This window comes from Dioscorea cayenensis, chromosome 7, assembly GCF_009730915.1.
Source record: "Dioscorea cayenensis subsp. rotundata cultivar TDr96_F1 chromosome 7, TDr96_F1_v2_PseudoChromosome.rev07_lg8_w22 25.fasta, whole genome shotgun sequence".
NCBI lineage: Eukaryota > Viridiplantae > Streptophyta > Magnoliopsida > Dioscoreales > Dioscoreaceae > Dioscorea > Dioscorea cayenensis.
The window spans coordinates 27708398-27724251 of NC_052477.1; the positions used below are offsets into that span (position 1 = coordinate 27708398).

At 35.7% G+C, this 15854-nt stretch overlaps 2 protein-coding genes across 3 annotated transcripts; one reads left to right on the plus strand and one right to left on the minus strand.

The window, feature by feature from the left end:
* Positions 1-2867: 2867 nt before the first annotated feature.
* LOC120265828 (putative disease resistance RPP13-like protein 1) lies at positions 2868-6783 on the minus strand. The gene is made up of 2 exons (XM_039273805.1): positions 3296-6783; positions 2868-3193 (listed from the first exon to the last, which is right to left on the minus strand). Exons 1-2 carry the CDS (start codon positions 6635-6637, stop codon positions 3107-3109), a joined length of 3429 nt encoding a protein of 1142 aa, XP_039129739.1. The 5' UTR covers positions 6638-6783; the 3' UTR covers positions 2868-3106.
* A 6032-nt stretch (positions 6784-12815) lies between these two features.
* LOC120265718 lies at positions 12816-15747 on the plus strand. Of its 2 annotated transcripts, none has more exons than XM_039273670.1 (9): positions 12816-13022; positions 13289-13461; positions 13535-13639; positions 13781-13837; positions 14082-14162; positions 14466-14500; positions 14886-14975; positions 15165-15321; positions 15489-15747. In XM_039273670.1, the coding sequence occupies exons 1-9, from the start codon at positions 12890-12892 to the stop codon at positions 15609-15611; spliced, it is 954 nt and encodes a 317-aa protein (XP_039129604.1). In that variant the 5' UTR covers positions 12816-12889; the 3' UTR covers positions 15612-15747. The 2 variants fall into 2 exon arrangements, with proteins under 2 accessions (XP_039129604.1, XP_039129605.1); XM_039273671.1 differs by having other exon boundaries at positions 13289-13455.
* The last annotated feature ends 107 nt before the right edge of the window (positions 15748-15854 follow it).

Below are 15854 nucleotides of genomic sequence, written 5' to 3' on the forward strand. Positions count from 1 at the left end.
CTGATATCGTCAAAATTAGGGCTACCATTTGACTTATCCCCAAGGGAAAAAATTGAGTTAAAATCCCCACAAATTACCCAAGGCATACCCACCCCTGGTTGGCAGTTTCTAATTTCAGCCAAGAAATCAGGTTTAAGGTGACGTGCATTAGGCCCATAGACTGAGGTACACACCCAACGGACATCGTTAGACTTAAACTTGAGCTCTATTGAGAGGCAGTAAGAGCCATGAAAGATCTTATGCCCCTCAAGCAAACTATTGTTCCACCCTATAATCATACCACCAGCAGTACCAACTGCAGGGGTATAGCAAAAAGAATCAAGACGAGATCCACCAATTGATCTCTAGATGGTAGGGTTAACAGTACTTAATTTTGATTCTTGTAAATAGCACATGTCTGCGTGATGTAAATGCAGGAAATCTTTAACAAGGAAGCATTTGGAAGGCCTTTCTAGTCCTCTAACATTCCATTTTATAATGTTCATGGAGAAACTAGTTTGACCCAGAGACGGAACCTAAACCTGAGGTTCCTACTTTAACGCTAGCAGGTGTAGTTCTAATAGATTCAAGCATGCGTAAATGAGAAAGTACATTGTCTCTATGTTGCAATGAATCAAAAGAGATACCACAAGCATTACAATAATTAATTAATTGTAAATCATTCCAATCAGAAAAAAGAAGGGGGTTAGGGGTAGTACCTTCCGGAGTCGTGTTAGTAGTCCCTTTCTTTTTAACTAATCTTGGTGGTTGTGGCAAGAAACCTGCCTCCTCGTTCCATCTAGTGGAAGGTTTTTTCCTCCGTTCACTTCTTCTAGTGCCCTAAGAAGAGTCTTCAGTTTGCCCATTATGAAGCAGTCTTTTAATTTTAACCTCAAAGTCTGATTCTGAGTCATCAGTTTCACGGCTATCAAGAATGTCCCTATCCTGACTAGACCCCTCGGACAAATAAGGAGTTGGATTCTGTAAGGTTTCATCACCTAGATTGTCCTCATTCCAAATTTCCATTTTCTCTCTCTGGGAAGTCTCCTTTTCTAATAGGACCGAGTGGCAATTTCCTTGGAAAATTTGGAAGGGACAAGGGTCCAACATCCATGCAAAAAAAACCCAGTTGAAGTTTGGAGGGGGAGAGAGATTTGCAGGAAGTTGTTCAAGATTGCATAAAAGAATCCTGGTCCTCTAAATGTTCCCCACTATTGCGCTGGACATCAACTTGGCATTGAGAATTACCGGGTTCCAACATTGCATCTGACTTGGTTTCTGGGTTCACTGACCCAGTTGAATTAATCTCCATGGGCTGATGAGAGGGGATAAACCCCATGTGACTGTCAATTGGGTTTTCTGGATTATCTGGCCCAGTTGAAGCCATAACCGAGTTATTGGAACCCAAAAGACAGCCCAACTGTGCTGTGCCCAATAATGTTTGTGTAAGAGAGTCCGATTTGTTCAAGCCCGGACCCATTAAGTCTTCACGTGGCACGGTTAGTTTCAATTCCTTCTCATGCTTGCCACGTGCCCCAGCTACGTTCGTCCCCTTATCATAATCACCAGCCATGTCTTTCGGAATCTCCGAAACCTCGATCAGCACTACTGGGTAAAACGCTTCCATCTTGGTTCCTACGCAAAAGCGAAGAACCATCGGTCTGAAAGGAATTACGTCGGAGATCCCCCGGTTCTTCCCAGCGGTGAATGGAATCCCCCGGAGCATCGCTCACCGATCGGGTCTCCACAGACTTTAGAGAGGCCCCGAGAGCATTGCTCACCAAACGGGCTGGCTGCGGTCGAGTACGAGGTCTTTAAATCTGAGAGTGCCGTTGCAAAGTTGCGTCAAGTTCAGGGTTCTTTTTATCTGTTAGAACGTCAACATTAGACTGGGCTCCCATCACCGCTTTTCCTTTGGCCTCATGGTTAAGTGCAGCAACTGGGCGATCATTTGAAGTTGAAGATATAACCTCGCAGTCTCCTGGCCTTGATGGTTGATAAATATATTTCTCTAGATCACGCCGGAAAGTCAAAAAAGGGAGGTGATTGTCAATGATAAGCAAGATAAACTTTCGCATTCCGAAGATCAAAATGAATTCATGAGGGAGCATCACTCGGGGCCGACAACGAACTAGAACTGAAAGGAAAGACTTGTGTGGCTTGCTAGGTTGAGGGATGGCCACCGGTTCACCAATCGGCCGCAAAATATCAACTAAAATCGACCAAGATCAGGCGTACAAAGGGAGGTTCCAAATGAGTAAAACCTGGGCTTTTCCGGAAGCCGATCCCACTGACCCAATCTCTGCAAACCAAGGCTTGAAAGAAAGAACACACGGTCCCATCTTGGAGGGGAGACTCAATTCTCCAATCTTGCCTGCTTTGATGGCTTCTGCTTCGCTGCTTGGTGAGGCCAGGAAAGAGTTTCCCCTGAATTCGTAGATGGCATCCACTCGAGGCGTGTTGAGGGCTCCCTGGAGAAACTCCAATAGGATTTCATCGCTGGTCTGACCAGAGATGGTGTCGATGACTACGATTTTGGCCAACTCCTTTCTAAGTTTTGATGTCTCCTGTGTTAGTGAGATTGAGATGGAGATTCAACAATTCTTGATTTTTTTTCTTAAATGTCCTACAATGCTTAAAAAATAACATTTTATTTGTATTCCAGGTGCAATTTCACTCCTTTTTGTTTTTTTAGTGATTTTTTTTTTCATTACAAAAATAAGTGATAAAGTAAAAAAAACAAATGGGTGTTTTTTTTTAGTGACATGTATTTTTTATTTTTTTATTTACAAAAACAAGTGATAAAGTAAAAAAACAAACGGGTAAAAAAGTGCAACAGTTATGATGACTTGATTGACCTTCTAAAGATAACTCCCGTTATGCAATCATGGAGAGGAGAATGAGAGATAATCTTTATATAGAACTTCCACAGGGGACCCTAAACATGAATTGTAATTTAAGAGGTTCAAACTCAAGACCTCTTAATCACAATCACAGATAGTTACTGTTGAACTAGCCCACGGTTCCTGACATGTAAACTAACTTTAACGATGGATGGATTGCTGGAATTTACAAACTCGATTATTATATTTAAAAGAAAAAAATTGTGACACTGATTTTTGTATGTCTAGTCTTCATCCATGTCCTCTGCATCCACTTCCTCTTCATCCATGTCCTCTTCACTTCCCATCTCTTCCTTGATCATTTCTTGCAACTGTAGTAACAGATAAAGAGCAAATTGTTACAGTTACAGCTACTGAAATGAAGAATGTTGTTATTTAGATTCATGAATTAGCAATTGAAGCAAGAAACATACCTCCTCAGCATCAAAGTCTGCTATAAAGACCTCTGGAACAAGTGGCAACTGACTTTGGCCTTTGTCACCTAAGCACCAATCCATTAACGATTTACAGCCGGAGATTTCGATCGATTTCAGTGTCGAAGGCAGCTGCTCGTCTTCTGAGAACCTTAGCTTTGGACATTCCTCTAACTTCAGCTTCTCGAGTGATACTAAATTATGCAATCCAGTGTCATCCTTAACCAATGCAGAAGATGATGAAGATGATGAGGCAACATCAGCAGCAGAAACAGTTCTTGAACAACTGTGGCAATCAATTGACACTAGCTCAGAACAAGATTCAATCTTTAATGAACTAAGTGAAGGCATATTGTGCAAAGGCAGGCATGTCAAGCTATTGCAGAAACTGATTTCCAATGAATTCAGCTGAGTGAGACTGGCAATGTATGTCCAAATTTCCACCTGGAATTCGCCAGCAATGCTTAAACTGGCAAGTGATTCTGATGCTGGGAGTTCTGTGACTTTCTCACATTCAGAAATATCCAATTTCTTCAACGCTGGTGCAAGACATTTAGGTACTTTCTTCAGTTTGTGGCACGTCATAATGTCTAGCTCTGTTAGTTGAGGAAACACAGCTTCACTCCACTCCTCCAATTCAGGAATCCAAGTAAATTTTAGTGTCTCCAATGCAGGAAAACTCTTTGTGCCTGAAAACTCCGGGCCAATAGACTGTAAACTTTCCATACCTTCGATCATAAGATTCTTGAGAGACTGTAGATCACCCAAGGAAGGGAGTACTTTGCATTGGTTGCACTGAAATAGCCTCACTGTGACTAGCTTGGCAAAGGATGGATCTCCTAGCCAATGTGGGAAGTTCGTACCGCCATATTGTCGTATGTCCAACACGACGAGGTCTTTATTTGGTCGAAGATTTTTGAGCACGGCTTCTTCTTCCTCAACTTGTGTCCATGGCAGTGCTATTCCATTATCGGATTTGCTCTTAGATGCTGAGATGTTCAAGTTGTGGCTACATTTGTAGTTCGATTGGTGAACATACCAATCTAGAGTTAATCTTTGGATGTTCTTCTTGCTCTCCATGTTGGCTTCCTTCGCATCCCATCCCCGGGCAACATTCCTTAGCCCAGAGATGTAGAGATCTCCGCTGAGGTTTATCAGGTGCTTGAGTTCTCCAATGGAACAGTGACTACTGTCTGTGCCGACGTTAAATGCGGCCAGCTCTTGTAGACCGGTTAAGCTTGCAATGCCGGATGGAATGCAGATAAATGAACTATCCATTGTCGGTAAATCAACATGACGGAGATTTAGCAAGTTTCCAATTCCTTTGGGGAGCTCTTTAAGTCTTCTGCAGTAATCTAGATCAAGTGTTTGAAGATTGTACAGTTTGCATACTGATTCCGGGAGTTTCTGAATTTTAGTATTTCTGAGACTGAGATACCGGAGCAGTTTCAGACCAACAATCGAATCCGGTAATGCTTTAATGTCAGTGCAGCTCAAATCCAATGCACGTAAACATTTCAAGCATGCAAAAACATCGTTCTGTATCTTGACATGCAAGAAATCTTTATCCAACCAAATTCCAACTCCACCCCATTGATTAATGAGCCTGTGCACGACCAGCAGTGAGCGCAATGCCGTCGGTTTTTCAGCAGATTGAAATTGTATTATATTCTGAGAGCTGTATGAAGACACCGATGCATGTCTAACTATTGCAGAGACACTGCTCAGGTTTGTGAATTCAGTTGTGTGGCACTCTCCGCTAGATAAATTCCGTGCAAGATCATGAACTAGATCATGCATCATGAACATGTGTTCTTCGCCGATTTCTATTTCGGCTTTCTGAAAGAATGACCTGGAAATCAAGTCTTCAAAGTAGTCAAATCCTGCATCCTCTGGTTCTTCATGTTGTTCTGTTTGATGATTAATCAGGCCTTGAACCATCCAAAGCAGAATTAACTGGCTTCTCTTGAACATGAAATTCTTCGGAAAAACTGAACAATAAACAAAGCAACGCTTCAAATGAACAGGAAGATGCTGGTAACTCAATTTCACAGCAGGCAAAATCTCATCTCCAGCTTCATCAATGTCCCATAAATCACTCTCCAGAACATCAGTCCAAACTTCTTGATCTGTTTCACATCTTAAGAGACCTCCAAGTACCTTTGCAGCCAAAGGCAATCCTTTGCACTTATCAGCAATCATCTTGCCTGTCTCCACCAGGCCTGCTGGAAAAGCATCCAGATCAACCTCTCCACCACCGAAAGCTTGTTGCCGGAAAATCTTCCAGCAATCTTCATCAGATAAGCAATTCAATCGACAAACCGGCATGTTTGCCTGCACAATCTTCGCAACACTCTCATTCCGAGTAGTTACAATGACTCTACATCCTCCGACACCGGAACACAGCAGTGAACTCAATCTCTCCCAAAGAATCTGCTCTTCATTCCAAACATCATCCAAGACAATCAAGAACCTCTTCTCCTGCAACAAACTTTTCAAACAATCCTGAAGCTCATCTAATTCATCAACACTGCACAAACTCTTGGTAATGGACTCAATCAGAACTTTGACAAGCCTCGCAACATGAAAATCTTGTGAAACATAAACCCATGCTCTCAACTCAAAATTCTCACAAACACTACTGTGATTATAAATGAGTTGAGTTAGTGTAGTCTTACCAACTCCTGGCATCCCTACAATAGGAATCACAGACACACTAGTCTTCTCATCTCCATCATTCTTCAACAAGTGTTCAACAAGCAAGCTACAAGCTTCATCCCTGCCATAAACTTCAGATTGATCAACATAAGAGCTTGTCATAGGCCTCATTTTGTATTCAACTCGATGAGAAGCATCTTCTTCTCTTAGATGCAGTGCTTCTTTCTCTTTTGCTATCTCATCCAGTCTTGCATTGATCTCCTTCACCGTCGTCGCAACTCGATCTCGAAAAGAAGGCTCATCTAACGGAGAAGGTAGGATTAAAACAAGAGGACTAGTAACATCATCTTGCTTTCTCTTATGAGTGTTTCTCTTGTGAGCTTTAGCCTCAACACCAATACGCAAAAGCTCGTACTCGAACTCATCCAGCAAGTCTTCGGCGGCAAAGGCGACATCTCTAAGCTCTTTCAGCCATAGTTTCACAGACTCATCCTTCACTTCTCGCTTCTCAGCATCACCAAGCACAGCCTCTATCTTTGTTAATGTTCTCTTCAGCTCAACAAGATCGGCTTCGACGATGCTCGGAGGTTGGAGAGAAGATGATGAAGCAGTGAGGTAGCGCCGGAGTGGCGTGGCCAACTTTTCGGTCAAGTTAATGATGGATGATAAGATTCCGGTGGCCATTGAACAAGTGTTTATCAATGGAGATGCAATGAAGTAGTGTGGAAGCTAGCAATGGTTGGAAGCTTGAGATGAAGAGAGTTTGAGGAGAAGACAAGGACGTTGACTTTGCATGGTAGAGCTCGTCAATATTAGGCACGCATATTTAGGGTTTAGGCAGAGGCCAAGAAGTTTCCTTTGGCATCTTCTTTTCTTTTCTTTTCTGTTGTTTTATGCGCCAACTTGATGGACTAAAGGAATGAAAGAATACAAAATAGTGCATGAGCTTATGATATGCCCACTTGCCTTGTGATATGATCGATGATGCTTGTTGATTTAAAAAAAGCAAGGGTTCGCTTGGGTTTTTCTTTGAAATTATCTGCTTTTTCGTAATGGCTTTTGATTTGTTTGGATTTTGTGAAATGTTATTTATTTATTTATTTAAAAGATTTATGGTGAGTTTGGATGATGGTAGCTAATGCATTTTGGTTCGGTTTGATTTTTTTTGAAATATCAGCTATTTTTGTTTTTAAATTTATGGTGCGTTTGCATGATGGGCGTGAGAATCACTTCCTTGCTTCTTTTATTGTGTAAGCTCGTTTGATGTACATCAAAGAGATAAACAGTATTTTTAGGTGGAGAAAAGGATTCCCCTCCAATCAAGATCGTGACAAATATAACAGTATTTTTAAGTTAAAGCTAGACATTCTTTCCGGCTTCGTATCAGAATTTTGTACAAATAAATAAATATAATTAAAAATTTTTTTCTTTCAATTATTAATATTATAAGTAATATAAAAAAATTTAAATTTGTTTTTTGAAACACTCTCGAAGCAAATTATGAAAATAATATAATTAAACGACTTAATGGAAACTGTTGAGTACTTTGGATTTCAAAGGTCTTATGCACATTTATTGTATAAATAAATAAGTGCAATTAAAATTTGTCTATTATTAATATCATAAATAATATAATAAAAACTTAAATATAATAAAAAATTTAAATTTATTCCTTCAAACACTCTGGGAGCAAATTAAAATAATATAATAAAACAACTCATACAATGGAAACTGTTGTATATTTTCAATTTCAAAATTCATATAGACAATTATTGCATAAATAAAAAAGTGTAATTAAAGTTTTTCAATTATTAATATCATAAGTAATATATATATATATAACTTAAATATAATAAAAAAAAATTTAAATTTATTTTAGATTTTTCATCTTCTTCTACAATTGTCTATTCATCTTCTCATAAACCCAATCTATATCATTTAATAAATATGAAACTATTGGTAATTTAAAAAAAATAAAGCTTATGTTGTAATTTAATGTAATACCAAATAAATGTCATTAATTTTTTATTCATTTAATTATAATTTTTTGTTAATAATACAATATTTGTTTTATTTTCATATTTTATGTTATACCAAATAAATATTGTTTATTCTTTTCTAAACCAATAATTCCAAATAAATTTAGCAAAAATTTTCAATTTCCAAAGACCATATGTTTCTATAAGTACATCTTATTGAATGTTTAATATAAAATTGACTTAATGTCCATGATAAATCAATTCCATTAAATCTTATATGTTCATAATGCAATGGGGAAAATTCTTTAAAAAAGATTTAAAAATCTTCCTCGAAACCTTCTCCAATCAGATTACCATTTGTTTCATTAAAAGATCTTATTTAATATAATAATATTATCTATTAGTCTCCTATTTTTTTTTTTTTCCATTTTCAATATTTAATAGAGTACCAAATAAATATTTTTAAATATTTTTTAAACCAAAAGCTTTAAAAAAAAACACGAAGGATTTAATATAAAACCAATTTAATGGCCATGATGAAATCTATGCCACTTTAAATATATGTAAAAAAAATAAATATGTAAAAATCTTTTTTAAAAACCTCTCTATTATATTAGAACATCCTGTTAAATATCTAATATAAAACCAATTTAATGCAATGATGAAATCAATGCCTATTATGCAATTAAAATTTTAATTATTAATACCATATTTAATAGAATAAAATATTAAAATTCTTCCTTGAATCACTCTTAGAGAACTTTATACATCTACTTTAATAGTATGTATAGATTATAGGTGCTCAAAATCTTAAATGGGGTATTTATCTCTTAGTATAAAAAAAACTTATGGGTGTGTATTACACACACAAGCATTCATAAATAGAAATAATGTTAAACAACTTAAATAATTCTTTACCTTTCAGCGTATTGCTATTTTGATTATCTAGTTTTAAAAAATTATAATTTAGTTCCATACTTTTAATTTTTATTATAATTTTATTACTTGAACATACATTGTTAAAGGTGATTACAATTGGCATATGTCAGCCAGCTCAGATGTTAGGGTAATTTTAATCGTTATACTATCCTAGAGTTTGATGCCCATACCATTTCATCAACCCATTAAACTCTTACACATTAAACTATCTCCTATAATAGTTATAATATAATATGGAACCACAATAGGGGTGGTTCCATATTATAAGATGATGTATAAGCACTATTTTCATTGATCTTTAATTTCTTTGAAGACCTAGAAAGAGTAGTATTTGCTTTTCATTTTAGATCATCTTTCAACATAACCCAAACATGCTCATAGATGAAACGTGTTTTTATAAATATGATAATATAGAGTATGAGCATGCTTCTTCAATTGATCATCACTCCATCCACTATGATGCTCCCATAATAATCTGTTGTATAACTGGTTAAATTTATTAATAAGTGGAAGCATTCAAAACCAATGTTGCTTACAACTTTTTTTATTTTTTTTTATTTTTGTACTAGATCACCGATTTTCATTGAAATATTAGGTCACTCATTTCTAAAATGTCATATCATTTTGGGCAGTGCCTACAACGCTATCAGTTGAAATTATAAGTCATACACTCACGAGAATTTTATCATCTCTTGTATGCTCCACGGCTGCTATTTTTCAACTTGATTTTCATGTTGGTCTTCATCCAGAACAATCTTCTCAATTTCTAGTTGTGTGGAATAAGGGGGAAATTGAGAGTCAGAAGATAAATTTGTTTTTGTTGTATTCCATTGGTAGGCAGGAGAACTTTTATCCAAATTTTCGGGGTTGCTTGAAGTAATTTGAAAGCCACCTGTTTCTGCATTGACACATTAACTTGCCATGCTTGGATTTAAAAAACTGGGTCCCAAAAAGATAGGATAACAATATGGAAAATTTAGTTAATTTTAGACACTTGGATAAAAAGTAGGAAAAATTTGTGAGTTGGGATAATTTTGTGAATTTTGAGAATATTAAAAATTTTGCATATTTGGTGGAAAAAAATTATGGAAAAAAAATATGGAAAATTTTGAAAATTATTTGAAAATTTTCGAGCTTTGAAAGATAGAGGAGTATTTTTATCCATAATATAGTAGAAAATTTAAAGATGAAAAAGTGGAGAAGAATATAATTTTTGTTTGAGAATATAGGTGTATTTATAGAGATAAAATAAAAATAAAAAATAAAAAAAGAGATTAGCACCTTTACATTTTCAAAGTTAATACATGGCCATGCTTTATTTGAATTTTAAAAAGAAAATATTTTTTAAATAAAAAAATTTAATGAGGCTTATTAGGGACGGAACTAGGACTTATTGATGGGGGGCTAAGGACAAAATGTCAAAAAAAAAATTTCAGTCAACATAACAATTGTATTCGATACAAAATAGAGCGATATTGTAACATTTAATTAAAACAATAACAAAAAACATAAAACGTTTATTTATGCACACTCGAGCTAAAGCTGCCATCTATGTGACACATGATATGTAGAAAAGGTAACTGAATACGACGAGTTTGTATTTTTTGATAATATTGTAGAATCATCTCATTGTCAATAGTTGCAAAATCCTCTTTCTCAATATAGACAATCATGCTATCGTTCATCCACTCATCTCTCATTTTGTTGCGCAAGTCAGTTTCCACAATATTCATCGTCGAAAATGCCCTCTCAACACTAGTTGTCGCAATTGGCAAAACCAATACCAACTCAATAAGGCGATAAACGAGTGAAAAAATAGTATATTTTCCAGTAGCAATTATCTTCATAGCAAAACCTCCCAAGTCCCTAGCATTTGCAAAATCATCATGTCACACATCATAAATGAAAGTAGTAAGTTGATCCTCAAGCAGCATATGTTCAATCACTGAAAAGTCTTCAGGATACATTTCTGCAAGATGGAGTAGCTTATGGATGTTGAATTTAGAAATTGAGTCCCTAGGATCAAGGCATGATACCAAAAGAAGTAACTTCGTGCTAGCTTGAGGAAAGCGGTTGTGCATTTCTTGAGAAATCAAATCAATAACCTAACATTAAAATAATAATAAAATAGGTAGAAAATATTAATAAAAAAAATAAATTACTTTAGGAGTATTTGATGACTCTTCACTCCTTGGTCATTTGATCAAAAATTTGTCCATGATCTATAAATAAATAAGTAAAAAAAATCTTTAATTATAGACTATAAAAAATAACAAGCAAAATATTAAATGTGTTAACATTACGTTGTTATCATGACACAACCAAGATCATTAGAAGAATCAAGCACACAAAATTGTTTGAACATTGTAGTGCTAACATTCATGCATCTAAATGATTAAATTGTCTTATGATACCAATTTTGTTATGTCGTGTATCCTTTGGTATAGTCATATTGAATCCAATTTTATTATGTGTCAATCAATATGAAACCTTTGGTATAGCTAGTCTTATTGAAACCTATTTTGTTATGCATTTTGTTAGATAGATTTAACACTAAACATTATTTAGTTATACATATATACATTATGACACATATTAATATTTGATATTTGATATTTTCAATATTTTAACTCATTGAGGCATTTAATTAATCACATTGTAGGCATATTTATAAAAATGAAGTTTAGCATTCATGTTCAATTTATTTTACCCATAAATTTTATACATTCATTCTCATTTTCATTAAGAAATAATACATGATCCGATGATCCGATAATTAAAAATAAATAAATACTAATAATCTAATATACTCACTAGTCACTATTATCTCCAAGACTCCAAGTCTCCAACGAACTAATTTTAACTCTTCAAATTAGTAAACATAATATATATACATCTAACTTAGCCCAAAGAACACAGTTATTGTTTTGAAAATTTAAAGCCCGGTGGGCTGGCCCATAAGCCACAACCCACACAATGACACAATCGCACACAAGCCCCAGCTTTGGCAAGTTAGTTTTTTAAAATTGTTTCATTCCATGCCAATATGCCAAAACTCTCATTCAATGTTATTATGCCAAAGTTTTCTTTCCCCAAACAATATTTAAAACTCTCATTTAGTTGACTAGACTTTTTGCTTTTCTACTTCCAAAACTTCCAATTTCTAAATCCCATCAGTCTTCAAGACTTCATTGAAGACTTCATCCGTTCATAATTGGCCAAACTCCTAAGAGATGAGAGCTTGAGGAGGAATCAAATCACTCTAGCCGAGGAGGGGTTGCTGGACGGGTTGGCCTGGTCAAGAGGGGGGGTTGGTTCTGTGTCTTCAACGCCGGTGCCAAAGGGGGGGGACTGGTTCTGTGTCTTTCGGCCAAACAAGCAAGAACGCCAGTGCCAAAGGGGGTGGCTAAAGCCCCTGCTGCCCTCCTTGGTTTCGTCCCTAGGGCCCATAGTCCACTTGAGCTCAATGACCACATGAGTCTAAATGGGCGTTCAACGGTTTGAGTGCTCATTGAGTGCATGTTTTAGAGTCATTAAAGTTGCTCTTAGATGTGACACATAATATCACATGTGATTATTGCCAATAGTATATATTCGAGTGAATAAATTGTAACAAAAATAAAAAATAAATGACTAGATTATAACCTTTTAAAATTGGGTGACTGAAATTAAAATACATGGCAAAAAGTGTGGAGAAGTATTTAACATAGAATTTTATAAATACTGCGTACAAACTGTTATTCTCAAATATTGATTTAACTAATACATCTTAATTAATGTAAAGCAAATACTTATAATATTTTTTAAAAAAAAATATTAATTCCCCATGTACTTTCATATAAAATTTAGGTTTTTTCCGCCCAAAGAAAACATTTTATCAATTACTTTTTGTAATTAAAAAAAAAATTATACATCAATAAAGATATTTTGAGAACACACTTGTTCAACAGCTTCCAGCAACAGTGGCAACAGGATTTATCCTATCCTTGGATGAAAGCTTGCACAAGAGCCAGAGAGCATGGCCATGGGAACCTCCTTCAGAGCTCCACCCTTCTTCACTCCTCCTCCTTTGCGAACCCCTCCATCCCATCCCTTCTTTGCTTCTTCCAGGACTTGTCTTGTCACCTTTGCTCTCAGAAGTTCTCTTCATGGTACATCTTCTTCTTTTTATATTTGTTTGCTTGATTTGCAATAATGATTATTTGTTTGATGTTGTTTGTGTGATTGAAATGGAAATGCATTGGAAATAGGGAGGAATTGGTCTTGGTTTTTTATTTATTAGTGGTGATTTACTTGTGAAAAAACATCAGCTTTTTACTTTTCTCTTTTAGTGGACATTTAGGTGTTGCTGTTAAATTTTGGGTTGGTGTTTGGTAGATGTTCACCTGTGATTTATGGTGATGATTTCTGTTTGTAGAAAGTGAGGTTTTTGGAGAGGATGTGATGCGAATGTTTGCAAAGGAGAGACAATTGAATGGGGATTTTGTATCAAAAGTTTCAGACATGCTGTGGTGGAAGGAGATGTTGAAATTTGAAGCTTCGGAAACCATTAACGTTGAAGGAGATAAAGAACAGAACGACAGTGTGAATGTCTCTGTTTTGATCATAATCCAAAAACGTATTTAGGTCTTTCAGGAAGCATTCATTCTTTTTCCTGATTCAGGTGGTAGATGATGAAAAATTGGGTGGATTTCTGAAGCTTACTAGAACCAAAGAGTGGGTTTCTGGTGATAACATTGCTCCGGTGAACAGAAAAATGGCTGCTAAGGTCTGCATTTTAATGTTTTTGTTGAGTTCTGCTTCAATTTTGTGTTTTAGGCTATGTTGTTGGCTTTTCAATTTAAGTGAAATATTTACATCTTTATGTTTTGGAGAAATAATTTGGTGTCACTTCTCAATTTTATGACAGGATTTCAAGAATGACAGTGAAAGACAAAAGAAGCTAAACCTTCTCAGATATGAAGCTGTATGTATTGTTCAATTCATTTGTACCTTTTGCATTTCCCTTTTCCAACATGCTTCGGTTTATTCTTCTGGTAAACTTCAACTTATGTCAAAATCCAGATATTTTAGCTGGTGCAGTTGGTTAACTTTGATTATGATTTTTAGTCTTATACTAACTTAGTAACTCTCAGGATAAATGGAAATATGTTAAAATGAATGTAGCAAGGATCTCCTCAGAATCATTTCTGACTTCTTTCTGCTTTCAGCTAAAGAGGGAGTTGTTGCTTTTAACCGCTGCTATAGGCACAGCATGCAGTGTCTATTGTTTCATACAATTTTCTTTTGAGGTACTTCTCTTCAAATTGCTTGACCAAATTGTTCCATAAATTGCATTGTGAGGCTTCTATTGTCCCGATAACATAAGTTAGGCCGTCCAAAGAATCATGCATTATATATTCATTTTTGATGAGAATGATAATATAAATGTTTCATGAAGAACATAATGAACAGGCTTCTCTAGTTATATGCTTTTTAGCATGCTTGGATTGTTATGTTCGGCTTATTCTGCTGTTGTTATTCTTTTTCTTATGATCTTATACTTGTGTTGTTATTCTGCAGTGAATTGACAAAAAGTTTCTTTATTTAAATAGGCTGCATTGAGCTATGGTGTTGGAGTCCTCTTCAGGTTGGTCACTAGAATGCACTGAATGAATAATCAGCAAACTGTTCTATTAATTTTGTGCTACTTTGTTTTCAGGAGAATAATGAGTTCACACTTAACATAATCACAACAAAATAAGTTTATGCAATTTAGCTGGTGGGTATACGCAGTTGTTTAGATCCCAGTGAGGGTGATGGAAACATTTATTCAGTCTCTCAACATAGAACTTACATTTAAACAGTGACAAATTTTTTTAACCTGGCTTTGATTCCCAACTCTGTTTTTCCATGCCTTGTACATGTTCAAGTAGCTTGATGATTCTGAAAATTCAGCAGTACTTATCTGTAAATAGTATGAGTAGCACTAGATGTTTATATTGTTCTCAGTGTCTTACATGCTTCTACAACAGTTGTTTGTACCTTCAGCTTTTGTATTATCACTCAGACAACATGACAAGGGATGATGTCCCTGAAATTTTCAAGCAGAAGAAGCTGAAGAAGTAAGCTATGATTTATCATTATTCACTACTTCATTTTCTGTTAATTCTTCTCTTTGTCCCTGATTATTATTATTATTTTTTTCTCCAAACTTCTCGACATCATGACTATTAAAAATTCTTTGATGAGCCGTTAGGAAATCAACATATAGACACAACTGTTAACTTGAACGACAACATGTCACCTGACAGAATTGGAATCCGAAGTGAAGACTTGAAGAACACATTGGAGAAAACACTGAATGGGTGCACAATGGCACTCTCCTCTCCAAGACTTGTGATTCCTGCTGCTATATATGGACTCTGGGCTTTGTCGCACAATTTTGTCAACGATTACTTCGATTTTGAGGTAAGTTTGATTAACAATAATGCTTTTTAGTGTTTGTATGAGAATTCACTGATACTTTTTGGATCATGATCAATGCATTTCATTTGTGATACTATTAAATTAAAGCCACCTTTAATTGAGGCTTGACAAAGGTCTTAGCATAATTGACTGAAACATTGCCTGCTCAGCTTGTTCCAGCGATGTTTGGCTTTTTTGCGTATAAGGCCGCAGCCTTGGTTCAAGTTTACAGAGACAACGAGGACTTGGTAATGGTGTTCCCCGACAAGGAAGATGAATCAATTAACACTTAAAAGGTTAAGCAGAATACTCCCTCAGACAATTCGGGTTCCATTGTTTCCAGTACTTTTTTTCTTGAAGCACATTTGGGAGAAGGCACCACATCCTGTGCTGTATCTTTCTTGACAATAAATTGCGGCAAATTTAACAGAATATCTTCTTCAAATTTAGCAAAATGTGTTACTGTTAAGATTGCAGCTTGTTCTTGTAAACTTTGGAAAAGAAGTTATAGTAGAGCATAATTATCAGAAAAACAA